Source organism: Drosophila santomea, chromosome 3L (genome assembly GCF_016746245.2).
Source record: "Drosophila santomea strain STO CAGO 1482 chromosome 3L, Prin_Dsan_1.1, whole genome shotgun sequence".
NCBI classification, from domain to species: domain Eukaryota; kingdom Metazoa; phylum Arthropoda; class Insecta; order Diptera; family Drosophilidae; genus Drosophila; species Drosophila santomea.
In genome coordinates this window covers 9,781,441-9,800,544 of record NC_053018.2, presented here as the reverse complement: position 1 = coordinate 9,800,544, position 19,104 = coordinate 9,781,441, and the positions used below count along the sequence as shown (strand labels likewise).

The 19,104-nt window shown below is 43.4% G+C and overlaps 1 protein-coding gene across 1 annotated transcript; it reads left to right on the top strand.

Annotated features, from left to right (window-relative positions):
- Positions 1-231: 231 nt before the first annotated feature.
- LOC120449390 (G-protein coupled receptor dmsr-1) lies at positions 232-18,581 on the top strand. The gene is given in 4 exon segments (XM_039631831.1): positions 232-383; positions 15,098-15,347; positions 15,715-16,835; positions 17,377-18,581. Coding segments are annotated over 3 exon segments (1,959 nt in total). The 5' UTR covers positions 232-383; positions 15,098-15,285; the 3' UTR covers positions 18,153-18,581.
- Positions 18,582-19,104: the final 523 nt, after the last annotated feature.

Below are 19,104 nucleotides of genomic sequence, written 5' to 3'. Positions count from 1 at the left end.
GCCCAGCTGCACCAGTTGCTTCTGGTGGAACGCGTTTTCCCCTGGGTTTCCCTGGCTTTTCCGAACAGCTGGTCGACCGCTGTCGCTGCCGGCGTCGACGCCAGAAAGCTGGCAACACTTTCGACAGGCGCGCAGGAAAAGCCGACCGTCGATTTCCCGAGAGCTCGGGGAAAATCGCGAGCAGCTGCCGCTCGAGTTTTTCGCAGTTTTTCAGTTGGTTTTCTATTGCGGTGCCGTACGCACGTGTCTCGGAGTTTTCCCGGCTGAAAATATAATTCGAAAACGTCGGATGTGTGCCCCTAAGATGAAAAATCGCAATTATTGCCATTTTCGGTTAAGCGCGGTTCAGTGAATTTTTCGTAATATAAGTTTTTTCGATTTGTGTAAGTTGCCTTTACGAATTTTCATCGGCTGGTCAGTGAACTTTTGGTCATTTTATGCGCATTTGGTATCTGACATCTGTTCATTTCGACCAACTTATATTTCATTTATGGCCAAAAAAAGGTTTATCTGATTAGCATAATGGCCATCCATGGGATCCACGGGGACACTGTGCCTAATGTCCTGCAAATTGTATTCAGTGTAATTTTCTGTGCACCATTTGATTGATGTAGGTAGCCCCGTAGTAAGTTATAAAGAACAAAGAAAACGCTGCCCGAGTGATTAAGAAAGGATACTTAATGGGAATTTAAATTCGTTTTAAATGAGTTAAGTGAACTTGCAGCTAAACAAGATATATAAGTCATTGAAGAAACTTTTCTTTTGATTAAAAAAGATCTCAAGTGGTTTCAGCAGATGGTAAATATAATTATGCACTTGGTACTATGAATTAAGAAAAGTTTAGTTTTTAATTAATGCTGTTCTCAAACTGCAACTTTTTGATTTCAAAGTTTCATTTCATTTCTGATTTCTGTGTATTTTCCGCACAATAAACACAATTTCTGAAATTTATTCGTACCCTCCAATCACAGAAAACTTTAGGAATTAATTGAAGGCATGTGGATTTTGCAAGATTCCTAGATTTTTCCATCTATCTGCGATTTCGGGGAACTTTTCTGCTCTATTTCGGCAGCAAATTTATTGAACCCTTTTTATGATCAATGTGTCCGCAAAAGTGCAATCCATGGGCCAGACTCAACTGGCAACTAGGGAGCACTTTGGAAAAACCGATGGAAAACCTGAGGAGGCCGTGGCAAAGGAACATAAAATAAATGTGATGCTCGCATCTTGTCAATGAACAAATAAACAAATAAAACGTGAATGGGACAACAAACATTGTTTATACAAATGCGGGAAAGTCGTAAAAAGTGTTGTAAGCATGAAATTTGAATTTCTAAGAAAAATATGGGAAAACACAGGCATCCGTGAGGGGAAACAAACATAAAGAAAACCTCAAACAAATGTATACAAAAATTGTTGGCATTTCGTGCTAGATTCCTTTTGGGCTTCTTTCAACTTTGCGCAATGCCTGCTGCTTTTTTATGGCCACAATAAATAAAAGTCAACTAGAGTAGAAAGACCACTGGCAAACAATGGACAAAAGGTTGGCTTGCAAAAATGTTTGCACTGTCGAAAAGTTGCAAACACAGAACACAAAAAACAAACCACCGAATGGCGGTTTGGTTCAGATAGCGCAAAGTTTTCTAATTTCCCTCAAGGAAATTGCGGCGCAAGCCTTTCGAAAGCAGCCAGTCATGTCAATAGAAGACACAATGCATAAAACTTTCAATTTATGGACATCCAGAGGGTTAACAGCTTGCAGCAATTAGTCGCATGTGCGAAGGCGCAATTCTCGCAGCTGCCGAGAGGCCATAATGCCACCCAATTTATGCACTTGCCCGCTGGCTTTTATTGCCAGTCGAAGTGTTGACACATTTAGCCAAAGCAGAAGACCGTAAATTGTGGCACCAAATAGTTGGCATGCCCATCGTGGCATGTCAGTGTCAGAGTCGCCGCCATGCACTTCAGTCCTGATCTTGATCCTAATCCCAATCCCAAGTCCAATCTCTTTCAAATTCCATATCCCAGCGAGTCCATTGTGCGGAGACCTGAACTTTTCGGTCTCGGTTAAGTTGGGCAGCTAATTAATTGTGATGCCACATGCCAGCTGCCACTGCCAGAGTCCGGGATTCGGTGTCCCAGCCCAGATGAGACAGTAATTGTCCATTGTGGCTTGGCTTCGGCCAGGCCAGGACGACGGCTCAAGACGGAGCACGTGCCACTGGCTCAAACCCAAACCAAGTCAATTGTCTTCAGCAAAGGCAAACTTTGGTTACATAGTCGGCGGGCTCTTGGTTTTGAGTATCATTTAAATTAATTGCCGGAGTTTAGCTCACCAAAGAATGCAGAAACATTTAATTTGCCGGGCCTTCGCTTAGTAAGTTCGGGATTACATTGTTTCTTAAGGTTCTTTGACTCGTTTATCTGACTCCAGCCTTCGCATGTTGCTTAAAAACCACTATATCTTCATTGTTTACAAAAAAAAGCTATAAATAAAGTAAGTAGTCATTTTGTTAGCTGCTGGAGTTTAGTTAACTCATATTATAAATTATCTGGATGTTGGATATCATTTACAAAGACTCACATTCATGTTCAAAACTCGCAACTAAACAGTTACATATTTCCTTGCTACTGTAACATTCCCTTGCTACTTTTTCTCCTCCAGGCTTTAATGCATTAAGCATACGCCACATCGTCCGCGGACTTTTAAATCCCAGGCGTTAGAGTGTAAAATCATAATTCTCATTATCGTTGTATAATAAGTTCCGTCGTTTAAGCCAAATAAGCGACGTCAAGGTCGGAAAGTTGAGCAGTTCAGCCACATGTGTGCCTGGCACAAATTGTCAGCACTTTTTATGAAGGAAGTGGGGAAATTTTACAGTCAGTTACAAAGTTGAAGCCTGGCAAAAGTTTGGTCCGCACATTAAGTTTGTTTGTGAGCAAAAATAACTGAATTCAAATGAGAGCGGGTCAAAGGATGTGTATGCCCATTTCTTTGGGTAGCCGCATTTCTGTCGAAGTCCGATAAAAATAAGACGACCGAATGGCAGGCGGGCTATTCATCAGCTATCTAGGCACGTGATGCCGTAGCAAAAGGAAAATGGTAGAAACCCCTTAAATGGATCAATAATTCACATTGCAAGTGCCGAGCCTAGAGACTTGGAACGGGGTTGTGTGGAGGTCTACTTATATGTACATACATCCGAGCACTCGAAAGCCTGGCTGCGTAATATTTTCATGGAACGCTAAATGCAAGGTCAAATCCAGAGGCCCCCATCATAATCGCAATCGCAAAAGTTTTTACATGTTCCATGCATGAGCGGTCCATAACCATATCTCGTATTTATATCATTTCCTTCCCTTCGCTTTCGCCTTTCAGCTCAGTTGGAAAATAGCATTGCATAAATCTGGGCAAATATTACGCATACGCCGCATGGTCGGGCAGAAACCATATCAACCGCCATATCATCTTGCCATCTGTCAGCGCAGCGCGCAGCAAAGCTCAGCCATAAATGATGACTGCATTTAAATGTTATTTATGCCGATGCGTTCTACCAAAAAGTCAGTGTAAAATATTCGGTCCTCGGGGAGCTTGTTTAATTAAATTAAATGCATCTGGCAAGGAAAGGATGTCGCATCGCATCAGAACTAGAGCACTGGAGGGGTAAAACTACGAGCGTTAGTAGATAATGTACCGAGAAGAACCATTAGTGGATATGTCCTTACTTTCGTCTTTCATTTGGGGGCTCAACGTTTTGCCATGATTTGCAGCTCAACAGTTTTGTATTTAAGGCACTCAAAGTGTGCAGCAGTAAACAAATGTAGACAAACAGTAGACAAATGCTCATTACATTTGAAAAGATTTGGTGTACTGCAATATCATTTTTTCACTGTCTAATGTATCTGCCAGTTTCGAGGATGTGTGGCAGGGAAACTTTACTGTCTGAATGCAAGCAAATTATTGGCAGCATGGAAACTTAAAGCCGCCAACAAGATAGATAGAATGCAATTATTCTGATGGCGCCTGGCACAGGGCAACTTGTTTTTTTGGCCGGCTCTTTAAGCTCAAGTGCTTTGTTTGGGGGCAAGGCACTTGGGCTTGGACTTGGGCTTGGATTTGTACTTGGTCTTAGACCGACACGCTTGTGAAAATAAACAAAGTCAATGGCAGCGGCAGCGGCAAATAGACAAAAGACGCGACAGACAGAGGTCCTTAAAAGATTATAAAAGGAGCGTGGATCGCTGTGGGTGGGTGAAAGTGGATGTGGATGTGGATGTCTGATAGCCAGACAAACTGTTGCTCATGCCCCATGAAACATGGCACGGAACATAAGTGGAAGTCGTATCGTTGATGGCTATCATTATTTCTCTTTTGGTGCACTCTTAGTTTTTTGTGCCTGGCTGATAGCTGTCGATACAGAATCAGAAACAGTTATCAAGCAGCCGCAGCGGAAAAGTTACGATTCAGCAATATTCGTTTATGTTTATGTCCAGTTTTGTGGTCAGCTCAGCTTTAAGAGCTCTTTCCCAGAGTTATGAGTTTCTTGTCCTGTCACATAAACACGTTCTGCACCGAAAAATGATATCTCTCTCACAGTTGCTGGCTGCTGGCACAATACAAATGGGATTTTCAGTCAGGTCTCTAATTTACATATGCTTATTAGGGCCCGCCAACATATCCACCACATATCATTCCCACGGTCCAATTTCTCAGCTCGAGACTTTTGTGCAACAAAAGAAATGGAAATTGCACTGAGACAAGGCATCAACAAGCTCCCGGCAGTCAGACAGATGGCAAGTCGAAACTTCTGGGAAAAAGTCCGTGTCGTGGGTCGGAAGGACAAAGGGTTTGCAAGGGAAGAGAAAGACTTTTGCGGCATAAACAGGAAGCACTAAGGACGCATTACCTGCTGTTGACATTTCGCAGGCAGCCAGGCATGGAACGTGAGGTCTTCGGTTCAGAGAAGATCTAAGGTCCTCCCTTTCGCCCACTGAGCACTTGTACATTGCTATTTTTGCAGCATGCTGGTACCCCAAAGACTTTAAATATCTCTGGCTTAATTAAGGATGCACCAGGAGAAATCGCAGAGTCTCATGTAGCTACTTCCATTTTTAAAGGTGTTTTTTCTGTTAAAGAAATACTATCTCTTGTTGTCCCAAAATGCAAGTACTTTATATAGATATCTATCTCTAATTGATTTGCCACCATTTTTTCTCCGTGCAGTATAATGGTTTCCTACCATTATAAGTGACTGAACAAAGATTTCATCTGTAGCAGCAGCAGGCAATCTCTTCACTTTGCCACATCTGTTTCATCTGAGTGTGTTCTCTAACAAGGAGTGACTTGCACTTCAGTTGGCTATTTACGGCAGCACCTTCTGCCCCAATCCGATGGCCGAAGCCCGCATGTCATTGTCAGTCATCAGAGCCCTTGGCCATCTACTTTTCCCATCCCGAAGCAACACGCCTAATTCATTCATTTATTCATCGTGTGCCCGCACCTTGCTTTGGCATCGTAATCGATCGCTCCAAATGGTTCAATTGCGCTGATGGCACTAGACCAACTTCACTTGGCCAACAATTCTCCTGGGCCCACAAATCATTCTGTGAGTCATGCTGCAAAAAGCTACAGCTTGTGCACGGAGCAAAAGAAGAAGGTCTTTGCTATGTGCAAGTCACGATTAAAAATTATTATATTGCTTGTACAAGCGGATTTTATTGGCAGTTCAATTACATATTTGTGCCAGCAAGCATTTAATTTATAGACATATTTTGTAATTGAGTCTTCTATACAATTTTTCTTATATGCTGACATGACTGAGATTAAAAAGCAATAAAAGCTATTGATATTGAGCACTCATATCTGGTAAAACTTGGACTTGAATTCTAGTTCGTTGCTCTACGTGTAAGCTTGTTGCTTTTGTTGGAGGCCTGGCAATTTATTAAATCACAATCCCTCTTGCAAACTTTGATGCTCGCACGTGAGAAACAAGCACTGAAATGGAGAATAATGGCCGGATTGGCGACCTACAACCTGTGCAGCCCGAAAATGCATGTCAATGTACCAAGAAAGTGGGCGGCGGTGGTCGCTGGTCGTTGGGATGTGGGCGTGGCAGCATGAACTGACAGTCAGTGGCATTCACTTAGGGCCAGGTACTTTCCTCGGGCTCTCAGCTGCTGCCAAGAGTAGTTCCTGTTCAGGTTTCTTAAGTTTGCTTTGCTCCCAAAGTAACATGTCCGAAAAACACTTTGCCATTCGACTTCTCCTGCAGCCACTCACTTGGTCTGAGATTTTCACGCGCCACCCGGAAAAGTCCCATGTGAAAAACAGGGCGGCGGGAGTGTTGAAAGATGGTGGTGTTACTGTGTGTGCAAGTCTCGAGGACCCTCAAGTGCGTTACAAGCCACTTGGCCTTGTCTTACAGCAAATCTCTCACACTGCAGCAGTCGCCATTTTTATTCAGTATTCACATTCATTCAAATTCAAGAATACTACTCGGCTTGGTGTAATTTTCTCGAGTTGCCTAAAGCTGCTTGACCCAATTTTTTGTTCGAGCTTCCACAAAGATTTTAGTTTCGAGTCTTTAAGTTCCCTTTTTGTGCAACTTTAACTTAATTAAAACACTTGCTTTGATTCTGGCTTAGCTTCGTTAGTAGTTGGTGCAGGCAAAGCCTCCAAAACAATTCAAGTGTCCGACCGGAAAAGTGAAAATGGACAAAACGGGAGAGCAAATAGAACGGCAGTGCAAAAATTCCGAGCCACTGGGCATTCAGTTCAGTTTGGCTTAGTTGTAGCTGTAGCCATTTCGAGTCCTTTTGGGCAGCTGAGCTCGATTGTCACTTCAAGGTAACCGAGCGTTTTGTAGCCGTCTTTTGTTCGCCTCGCCTTTGTCGTCTCACCTGAATTCGTTACCTTTGGTGAAAAGGACAAGAGCTGTGTAAATTTCGGGACTCGCTTTAGAATTCCCCTCCTCAATATGCATTTTCAAATGCAGATGATAAGATGGGCAGCAGTACTACAGATGGTGTTTCTCAGCAAGGTTCACAGGACTTGAATAAACATTCCATAAAAAACACTGATTGTGAACTATAGACCTACATCTCTTCAATATGACTGCCTGGCTTTAATCGTGGACCAATCAGCCCTCGGTAAATGTAAAGCCTCGTAAGTTGGGCTGCACGTAAAGAGACCCATAGAAATTACAAAAGCCTGCGCCATAAAATGCGAAAAACCTCAAGAGCGGACCAACACCACCAGCATCAGCCCTCGGGGGAAAACTTAATTGCAGCATGTTGAGCCTGGGTAACAGTGCGTATGAGCAATATACCGCCAACAAGTCGAAGGTGCATACAGGAAGGGGAGTCTGGGGCTCAGACTTTCTCCAACAGAAGCCCCCGCTTAATTCCAATGCCCTCGTCGCTTTATGTGTGTGCGTGTCTGCCCGGGAAAAACTAACAAAAATGCAATTTATACTGCGTCTTCTGGCCGTGACGCGTTCCGCAAGTCGATGGGCATATAAAAACTGGCCATAAAATACGACAAACATGCTGCCATCACACGCATCATGTGAGCATGCCATTTAAAATGTGTTTTAAATAGGCAAAAAACGGTGGAAGCTTCTGGGAAATAAACATAAATAAGGCAGACTGGTGGTGCGTGCACTGGCAAAAAACTACCACTGCTTTAAAGTGTGCAGCGTTATAAGATATGTCGCAATATTCGCTTGAAATTTAACACCTTTATACGCGACTTTAAAGGCAAAGTAAAATTTATTGCTTATTTAGTTGGCAGTACGATTTTTTCGAGTGCGCAGGTGTGTCCCAAATATAAGTGACGTTAACGTAAAAAAATTGTGTAATTTTCTAATGAATATTATTCGCACACGAGTCGAATCGCGAAGGCAAACACAAAGCCAAAGGCAAAGGCCATAAGCCGCCAGGTATGCAGAGGAAAATTAACATTATCCAGCGAGAATTGCCACCCACAATCCGCACACATTGATTAGTGTGTATTAGTATGTACGGCACGGCAGTGGCTGGGAGTTAAATGGAGCGTGGCGTGGGTTTTTAATGCCCCAACTGTGATGAGGGGATCAGGATCAGGATCAGATGGAGCCAGAGGTGAAAGTAAGCTGCGGCATTATGACTTACCCCCAGGGGCTGATGTCAGAATGAAAAGTTATCCAGGCAGACAGAGCTCACGGGAAAGGAAATATTATTCGGAATAGTATTGAACAGCCTCAGGACTTTTGATGCCCCAACGAACGGAGAGGCAAAAAAGTTTGGGGCACGACTTTTTAATTGCGAGTTCTACACATTTCTGTTCTGAAACTTTTCAGGCAAATTAATGAGAAATGCCTGTAAAACATTCCGGGCACAGTGCTTTCCATTTATAAGGTCTCTCTCCCATATCCATTACTTGTGGATTTTAGCAACTTCAGCTTGGATGATGTGAAATTTATGCATTAATAAGGCTGTATCAGCAACACTTTACCCCCAGCCAAAAGCAAACAACCATAACCAGCTGGTTTCGGGCAAGTAATTTAATTTTATTATGACATAGCAGCTAAAGTGTTTGACTATGGAAAATGAATGGCGCTTTTTTCTGTGGCCATTTTCTTTTTTTTTGCTATGTCGTCTAGTCGCCAGCGAAAGGCGTCTGGAAATTCAGTTAACGCCATTATGTTTTTTGCCCTTCGACGCACACTAAATGTTGTTAGCTGACGGCTTGTCCGCCAAATTGATGGCGCTTTAATAGAAAGAAAATTCTGGGAAATAAAAATCGTCCAACCGCGAAACACCAGCGGCAGCAGCAGCAGCAGGTACTTGATAATAAATTGAAAAATAATATTGAGCAGACTTTGCCCGAGTTTTTCCTTCTTTCGGTTTTTTTGCTTAAGCTTTCTTGTTTGGGGATTGCCTTTCATGTCCTCGCAATCGAAATTCGTGGCCATTGCGACATGAGGACGTGCTTACCACAAGTGCCTGGGATTGTATCATTGCTAGAATTGTTGAGTCCATGCACTGGGAATAAAGTGTTACCTTAGAAAAGATACCCAGCTGACAAAAGGTGAATTTATAACGTAGCAAAACTTTCTCTTAATCACTAATGCAAAATGCAAGGATGAGTATTATTATTTTTAAATGTGTGATTGTGTGATTAAGAAATAAGATTTCTTAAAGTGCAGCTCTCGGCTTTGGCGTGCAACAGGATGTTTTCAGAATAGAATTTTCCTGCAAGGGTCTCCTTGCACTCGAATTTCCCCCCTTTTCTTAAACTTTTTCCTTGGAAAATTTGGTTTGCTTGTTAGGTTTATATGGCAGCAACGGATATTATTTTCCTAGCTTGACAGCCAGCATTGCGAGTCGGAAAACATAAACTGCACAGAAGATTTTCCGCTGTCGATGAGCCGGCGAACTGCTAAAGATACCAGCCAAGACCCTATAAATTCATTGTCGACATGGTTTTGTCTTCAAGTCAGTGCTAAACTCGATTTATGGATGAAACAGCTGCAGCGAAACAGCGGTAGTTGATTGCTTTTTAAAAATGAAATTGACTTTTACTGCCAGCCACACATTTACTATTGGATTAGCGGGCAGCATTTTAATGGCCGCAAATGAAGTGCTGCAATTAATAGCCAATAAACTGTGAAATAGTTTGAGCTTTTATGACATTAAGATAATTAAAAATGTTTAAAGTCGCTCTATACGATTTGTATTGATTTTTTGAAATCTCCCAATGCGTTTATGGGAATTTTCGGGGTTCTGTCTGAACATTTATGTCGAGTTCATCGAGTTTAGGTGTGAAAAATTCTGCATTAGACAGACGAATTTTTCCAAAAATAAATCCATTGTCAGCAGTTTATGCACGACAATGAGGTGTGAAAAATTCTATTAATCGCTGGCCGACTTTCTCCCGTGTGTCGTGTCCCGCATATGTGGGTGTCATAATTTATTGATATATTATACAGCAACAGACAAAGGGAATAATCGCTGGAGAGCCGGGGCTTATGCTGCTAATCAACTGCCGATTGCCGATGGCAGGCAGAATTCCACTGTAATAAACATGTCGATGAGCAATAAACCAGCGATGGTATGAATTGGCCTAGACAACAACAATAAACAAGTCCGATAAGCCGGCCAGATTAATATCATATTCAGTGGGCCTTGGGCAAACAAATTAAAACGGAGGTGCTAAATTGAAATGAATGGCTGAGCCAGCATTATGGCATATGGCTCCACGTTGGGGCAAATCGACTGGGGAAGCGGGGATAATGGTGATATAATCGAAGTAAATGGCGTGACACTTGGCACACATCGGCGGCATTCATCGATATTCATAAGCACTGCATTTTCAATTAGCGCAGATTGAAATATTAATTCAGTGGTTGCTCTCCAACTGCGCAGCAATAGTTAATCATTCATGATATATCGTTTTATGAGGCACTTCCTAGCTATAAATAGGCTATCATAACATTATACCGCTGTGTCGCGCTATTCGCTGCAATTAAAATAATGAATTGCGATCCAATCAAAGCCAATTAAGTAATGCTGCTGCCATTGTCAACACTTTAAATGAATCTAAATTTATCTAAATAAATCTTGAGTGGAGGAAACTGCACGGGAAAACTAATCAGTGCAAAACAGCAGAGTGCAAAATGGAACAATGGCCGGAAAAGTTGGCTGCAACTTAGGCGACGGCCTAAATGGACTTGCAATCACCTTGAACTAAGCAAATGACACTGAGATGCCTGCAATTTGAGTCCTGTGCTGGCAACTATTAGTGGGAAAAATGAGAAAACTTTTCAGACTAGAATAACCAACTAGCATATTCCCTTTTAATAACCGTAGTTTCTGAAAGTACACTTTATTGTTCTTAAATATTTGTGGAAATACATTTGCCATTCACTGACGGCTATTGCTAGAGGGATTTTCTGCACTTGGCCCTAAAATATGCAGTTGGATCCTCTGTTCTTCGCAGTGTTGGCTTGATTGTCAAGTGACGGACAACCGTTGACATGTTTGTGGGCGATCCCTGGGATTCCAGCTCCTCCAGCTCCTCCATGACCACACGACATTCAACTGTCCGTGTTTGCACCCGCTGAGCGAAAGCGTTTTGTGAATGCTTAATTACAAAATGCGCTCATGTTTGGGCGCCGACTTTCGGGGCGCCTTAGCTCGGCAAATATTTGAGCGAGAAAGCGTTTGCACTCGACATGTTGACACTTTCCACCCACGCAAACGCGCATTTATAGACCCAGTCAAATCAATGAGCAAACAGCCACGAAGCCAATGGCCTGTCGGGCCAGAACAAATAATTGGGACATTTTCACTAGAGAAAAAGAGATCCCGAACTCACCAAGCGAGAAATGTATTGTTCCTAAAGGAAGCTGTGTACAATTGTCGGTGCGCAAAACATTTATGTGGCACGGAAAATACGGGGAAAAGCGTGGGAGCCTAAAGTTCCGTCGAAAAAATGAGCCAAAAATATGAAAGAACAAAGAAAGTTAATATGTAGCAATACAAAAAAGCTTTTAAGCGCATTCGAGCTGGGAAAACACCGCCCTGGGCACTCGATATACATACGTGTCAGAAGGAAGACGTTTCCTAATGCCCTTCAGTCTTATCTTCAGTCGCTTAGGAACCCAAATCAACGAGCGGCAGCTGTCAATCAAACTTTCCGGGAATTACCCGTCTAATTGAAGCGAACCCACTCGATAATGGATATATATTAATTCCTCGAAAACTCCAACTTAAAGAGGCAACATTTTTGGCCAAATAACTCTAGACCTTCATCGACACACAGTTTAAGAACTGTGGTGATAAGAGCTTTTCTTGAGGGGCCAATCGGAAAAGTGCCAAAAACAAGAAGTTGAGAGAAAAATCGTACGAAAATAAAGTCGAAGTGGGAAAATTTCACAACAAGCCAGAGCAATTAGGCAGCCAGAGAAGCCAAGAAAATTTCCACATGCAGAGGTCGGAATGAAATTGCCAAGCGGTTGGAGCAAAAAATGCGGATGAAAAATCGAGAATTAGAAAACCGCCCCTGGCCATGTTCTAAACAAGGAGAAAAGTTGCCAGTTTTCCAATTTTTTACACTTTGTTCTGTGTTTTTGTTCTGGCCTGAACCGCAAGTCATATTTGATTTTATTTTTGATTGTGTTTTGATGGCTGCAAAAAAGACCATTTCATGCGTAGCCTGTAGTTGTCCACACGGCAAAAAAAATAGTAGCAGAAAGTATTTATTTTTATACTCTAAATCTTCAACTGTATTTAAACTTGTTGGCACTTTAAGAGATGAAAATAAATATTTTTACCACTTTAATTGGTTCATAAATATTTCATGAATTTCGAGAGTGCGGATACCTTTGATTTTAGTGCATGAACTTTTGATTGGCTGTTTCGGAATATTGCTCATACGCCGCCTGTGTCCACGACAAGTGTTCAATTATATGCGCTTAGTTGTTGCCAGCATCGCCCCTTTATCGTCCTTGATGATGGCTTCCGGTTTTGATATTGTGGCTTCCTCCACGTTTTTTCCCATTTTTTTTTTGTTACAGAGAGAGTGCTTTTCGCTAACTAAAAACTGAAATGCCTGAAATGTGTGCGTGTGAGCTTCAAAACCGGATTTCCGACCCCCCAAAAAAAAAACTCAGCATTTTAAGTGAGCCGGGGCAGCTGCACGTGGCTGTTGTTACCTTTTGGCATAATTTGCCTCACTCATCCCCAGTGATTCCTCGGAATGCTGAAAATGTGTGCCGTAGCTTTTCGTTTCATAAATTCACGGCGTTTCTAACCGCACACGAAGGACCCTCCGGGGCCCTCCATCCTGGCAAAGTATTTCCGGCCAGCGAAATGAGCCAGCTCACAGCTCACATGGCATCCAACGAGGGGTCAGGGACTACACATACTACATATTTGTAGTATTATGTTCTCCGCTCATTATATGGCCCAAAGCCAAAGGACGAACAGAAAGAATCAGTGTTCTGTTCGCTTGTGAGGTCCTGCCTTGAGGACAGGCCAAATATGTAATTGTACTTGGCCAGAAGATGGCTTGAACCCAGTTCGAAGGGTACATAAAAGATACAATCGACTTGGGCGACGTGTGGTTTTAGCTGGCAGAAAAAATAATCTGCAATTCTAAGTATGTATATACTAAAGCTTTTTACATACATACCCAGGTATATGAAATTCCCAACTTGTTCTTTAACTCTACGTACTGTTCGGCAACCGATTACACTTTAAACACATTACCACCGATCCGTTTGGCAGATAATTGGATACCATTGCCAGTACACCGTGTTTTGCTAATGGGCCAACACAATCAAACCTCCATTTGTAAGGACATTTGCAGTTGGCCAGCTGTCGAAGGGGCGTGGCGCAGTAATTAAAATAAGGCGGTGAATGGGGTGAATGTGGATTATGTGATTACATTGTGCCGGACGGTGGTTGAGGTGGGTGGCATTAATTATGCAGATGGAAAAGCCAGCCGATGGCTTCATTAGATCGTTTAAATGGATGTTTTGTTGTTTTGTTGCGCGGTGTTGTCGGTGTATTAAACGGCAAGTGTTGTTCCTTGTCTGAGGTCCTTGGAACCCTTCATTCCTCTCTCTCTCTACTTTGTCCTGTCAGCTGCCATCGCCAGGCACTTTAGGCAGCAACCAAATCCCCCGCAAGATACTTCGCTGTTTCTGTCATAGTCAACAAGTACTCGCATTTACGTGACTGGACGCAGCTTTAACGGCCTTTAGTCCTTCGGTCAGCAGGCACTTGACATTCGTTGTCCGACCACCAACCAACAGCCACCCACTGAAAGACCACCCACTGGAATCGCCGAAAACTTCCGTAATGGGCGGCATACGGTGCGTATTAGTTACATTAGTGGCGACCAAATGAGACAGTGGGACATTTGTTTATTGCTTTACTTCTGCGTGTTTGCATTGTAACTTGGCACTCGCCCTGCAACGAAATCCAATTCAATTATAAGCCCTGACCACATGTTGGAATTAGCCAGGCATTTGTGGCTGCCTTAAAGGCTTCCCTTGTGTTTCTGAAATGCTCTTTCTTTATCCCTAATTCAATATTTATGACGTGAATTAATTAAGAATTTCATGGACAAACATACCATTTATAATTACCAACAAAAAAAAAGAGAAAGCGTTTATCCTGCCAACATTTTTGCCAGTCAGCACCGCTGGACCTTTCCAAGTCACTTGGCATAAGCCCAATCTAGGACAAATCCCCCGGCCAAAAGTCTTAATCACTGTAATGGAAGTTAGGCCGGCTTACAAAACCAAAAACCAGATTTTGTGCCTCAAATCACAAACACAACGAAAGAAAAATATGAATGGAAAACAGAGGATTTTATTATCACTTAAGGGCCGACAAAACATTTGGCACAATTTTCATTGTCCAAATTTATTGTCGCATAGAGGCAAAACTGTCCGAAAAGTTGTCACACTTGGCTAGTAAGAAAGTAACTTTAAATTAGAGGCCACTGCAGCTATGCAGCTGCTACTGCGGCTGGGCCAAAATGAAATTGAAGATATTTCCTTTGAATCTCTGCAGAATGCAGTTATTCTACGTATTTTGTCATTTGTCTAATTGAGTTATGTCACCAATGAATGCGTGTGTGTTACACTAAGAAAACATCTGTTACATGCAAGAAATTGTTTTCTGTAAGTAAGTGCACAGCTTTATTTATTTCAATCGTTTTAATGAGAAATGTCTAAGAATGAACAGTTTTATGTTTCATTTTGCCTACGTGTAACATGAAAGCTGGAATATTGCTTGTTACTTCGTTTGACCACAAATTGCCGACATCATCTGCTTCTGCCGGCCCACTGGTCGTATGCGTATTATTGATTGCGGGCCGAGGCCTTGTTTTCCGACCATTTCGGACAAATGGTAATGACATTTCTTTGTTGATTCATTTGGAATCGTACTTTTGACCTGCCCTGAACTTGGACATTGTGCTTTGCATGTGGCATGCAATGCCATTGTATTTTGTGAATATCGAAGCTTAAATTCTGGTAAAATTAAAACAACAACAGTGAATACATTTTTTATTCACCTAACGCCTGGTGTTTATTTGCAGGTACCATTTTCGCCACGCAGCTTGCATATTTGAGTGTTGGAATATCCGAAAAAGGAAATTTTAATGAAACGCCACAGGAGCAGCGGGGCGCACTGAGTTGGCAGTCGGACACGGCGGTCAACCAAAACGGAGTCCTGCCAGGACATCCCACCATCGACTACCATCTGACCCGCTTCATCATTGACACCATGGTCACGAACATGTCGCAGCCGCATTACTGTGGCACCGGCATCGATGATTTCCACACAAAGTGAGTAGAACGAGGACGTGGGCTCGAGAGCATGCGGCTCATAGCCCCGGGGCATGTCTGCATATTAATTACTTTTTTAAGTGTAATTTACATAATGATTTGCCAGCCGGGGGCGCATAATGAAATCATGTGTGTAATTGCCTACGGCCAAGGTGGCAAAAAGGCTAACGAAGTGTACCTAATGTGGGTAGGCACCTTTGGATGAAGCTAAACAGAGACTTCATAAAGTGGTGGCTTTAGAAAACCATTTAATAAAGTATTTAAATAAATTCAATTTTATTATTCGAATATTTTTACAGCATAAGCTGTGTTTACTTTAAGCATTTATTAGTTACTTAAGGCGTGCTTTTCCATATCTCCTGAACAGCTACAAATACTTCCACGGCTACTTCTCGCTGATTGTCTGCATCCTGGGAACCATCGCCAACACCCTGAACATCATTGTGCTAACCCGACGGGAGATGCGCTCCCCCACAAATGCGATACTCACGGGTCTGGCGGTCGCCGATCTGGCTGTGATGCTGGAGTATATACCCTATACAGTGCACGACTACATTCTCAGTGCGAGGCTGCCGCGGGAGGAGCAGCTCAGCTACAGCTGGGCGTGCTTCATCAAGTTCCACTCGGTGTTTCCCCAGGTGCTGCACACCATCTCCATTTGGCTGACGGTGACTTTGGCTGTTTGGCGCTACATAGCGGTGAGCTATCCGCAGAGGAATCGCATCTGGTGTGGAATGCGGACCACACTGATCACCATAGCCACAGCCTATGTGGTGTGTGTCCTAGTGGTGTCACCTTGGCTGTACCTGGTCACGGCCATAGCCAAGTTCCTGGAGACTTTGGATGCCAATGGCAAGACGATCGGCTCGGTGCCGTTGAGTCAGTACATTCTGGACTACAATCGCCAGGAGGAGGTGACGATGCAGGTCATGTCGAGTACTACGCCAGACTTTTCCTGGGCGATACCTAGTGATTCGGCCAATGGAACTGCAGTTAGTTTGCTTAGTCTAACCACAGTGATACCACTGACAACACTAAGTACTGGAATAACCACATCCTCGGCGATGGGCGAGCGTAATGTGACTGTCTATAAGCTGTATCACAGTGCACTGGCGCTGCATGATCGCCAGTTCAGGAATGCCACCTTCCTTATATACAGTGTCTTGATCAAGCTGATACCCTGCTTCGCACTAACCATTCTTTCTGTGCGGCTCATCGGCGCGCTATTGGAGGCCAAAAGGAGGCGCAAAATCCTGGCCTGCCATGCGGCCAACGATATGCAGCCCATTGTCAATGGAAAGGTGGTGGCTCCAACTCAACCCAAGAGCTGTAAGCTCCTGGAGAAGGAGAAGCAGACCGATCGCACCACGAGGATGCTCCTGGCGGTCCTGCTGCTCTTCCTGGTCACCGAGTTTCCACAGGGCATTATGGGTCTGCTGAATGTGCTCCTGGGCGACGCCTTCTTCCTGCAATGCTACCTAAAGCTGAGTAAGTATTCCTACTTCCACCCACTGTCTGTAACCCGTAATTGCTTTATTGGGTATGATAATTGACTGAATTTATGGCTGGTGTTTAAGGGGGCCCAGTTTGGCACAGCCATCAATCATACGCGCCGTTGGCTACCATAATTGCACCACAAATTTGAGGCTTCAATGTTCGCCTGGCCTTGACATGTTCAATAAGTGTACATTTTGTTTATCTAGTACACCCAAATGAAAGAAGTCTTACATTTGAAAGCCCTAAATATATTGTATATTTAGTACACCCAAAATAAAGAAGTCTTACATTTGAAACTTATAAAGTACTATTAAATTCAACGTTCTTTTTTATTTGAATAGAAGTATATTTCGAAATAAAAAAACAGAGATCCTATTAATTTTCCAAGTATTAAATTTTTTTTTGATAATATATTTTTTCCGAGTGTTGGGAATATAACATCTAATCGTCCTTGAACTTTGTCAAGGCCCTGCCCATAGATGGCGTGTTGGTGGCGCACGGCATTCATTGCATTTCGATATTCTCGTTTCAGGCGACCTCATGGACATCTTGGCGCTTATTAATTCGAGCATCAACTTCATCCTGTACTGCTCGATGAGCCGCCAGTTCCGGAGCACGTTCGCGCTCCTCTTCCGGCCGCGCTGGCTGGACAAATGGCTGCCGCTGTCGCAGCACGACGCCGATGGCAGGGTGGGCGGAAGTGGCGGCCTGGGTGGCTATGGCGGATATGGACGGCAGCGGTTGCTGCACACGGATGCCGTCAGCAAGAGCATGGCCATCGATCTCGGGCTGACGACCCAAGTGACAAATGTGTAGCAGGAGAGCAGTGGCCGGGCGGCGATGTCAGCCGCAGCCGGCGGAGCAGCTGCATCGGTGGCTCTGGCACTGGCAGCCAGTGATGTTGATGGATGTCCGGTTGCCGCTGATGCTGATGCTGCTGCTGCTCCTGTTTCCACTAACGACATCAGCCTGGTCGAGAAGCTGCACTTGCAGCCCAGCCAAATGGGCGCTGCGTTATCCACAGGCCAGCATCGAAGACGTCGCAGTGGGAGTGGCACCAAGTGCATCTGGCCCACGACCGACTGGCTGAGAAAGCTGCGTAGCCAGAAGGCTAGGGAAACAGAACCATCGTCCGATCAGGACATAGAGCTGGGCAAAAGCACCATCAACAGGCGCAGCAGTGTCCTTCTAATGGTATTACTAAGCAGCTCCGATGAGGTCAAAGCCAAGGCTGTTTTGGTCAGTGAGCAGCAGCCGAGTCCAGACGACGAGGATGTGGAAGACGCCATCGATGCCCTCTGGCTGTGAGATGTGCCCTCACTTCCATTTTGTACGCCCTGTAAATTATCCAAGTACCCACTAATATTTAACTACCGTGTACAGACCAATTATTCAGACAAATTGTTCTGCGCTGATTCCGATATTTTCCCGCCAGCGTTGTCTTGGCGAATCGAGAGCCCCTTTCGCTGAGGCTTTGCTCTGCTGGAAAATGAGTGGGATTTCCTTGAATGGACTCCCTGGAAGCAGCCTGCAACATTTTGTGACCACCTTTGATAAGTGATATACTGGACTAAGTTTCACCCCTAATAGTTGTGTAAGTGCTAAGCGCCTATCTGGATAAAAAAAGAAACTTTTTAGTCATAGTCTAACTATTGCTTAAGATATATTTATGAAACGATTCGGAAACTAAGAGATTACATTTCTTTTTCTATTGAATAAATGTTTTTTCGATGGAAATGGTTCTATGGTTCCATTTATTTTTTAAGCCATAATAGTAAGTATTATTGGGGCACTTTGTTTTTACTACGCTGCATTTATATTCAACATTAATAAAAAACGCTTCCAATAATGCTTTTGAATGCATTTAACTGCGGCGAATGGCTGTTGTCGTTGAATTTAATTTTCGGGAGATTTACTGCCGACAAAAACCCAGTGATTGGCACTCAAACATCAAGCACCCGTATTGCCTTGGTCCTTCTGACATAAGGACGAATAATATAAACGCGCAACTGACAGTAAAAAGTGACTGAAAGCAAATGGCAACATTGAGAACGTCAAGGGCGTTGATTAATTGTAATTTTAATCAAAGGGCGAGGCGAATTTGTCAACAGCGATGGAGTGCGAGTGAAACACGCACAGAAACAAATAAAAGGACTAAAAATGATGACCCAATTCGTAGCTGCTAATGGCCAGCAGTTTCAGGACGAAGATCAAGCTATAGATATGCTGTATCAAATGAATTGAAGGGGCTACAAACTCA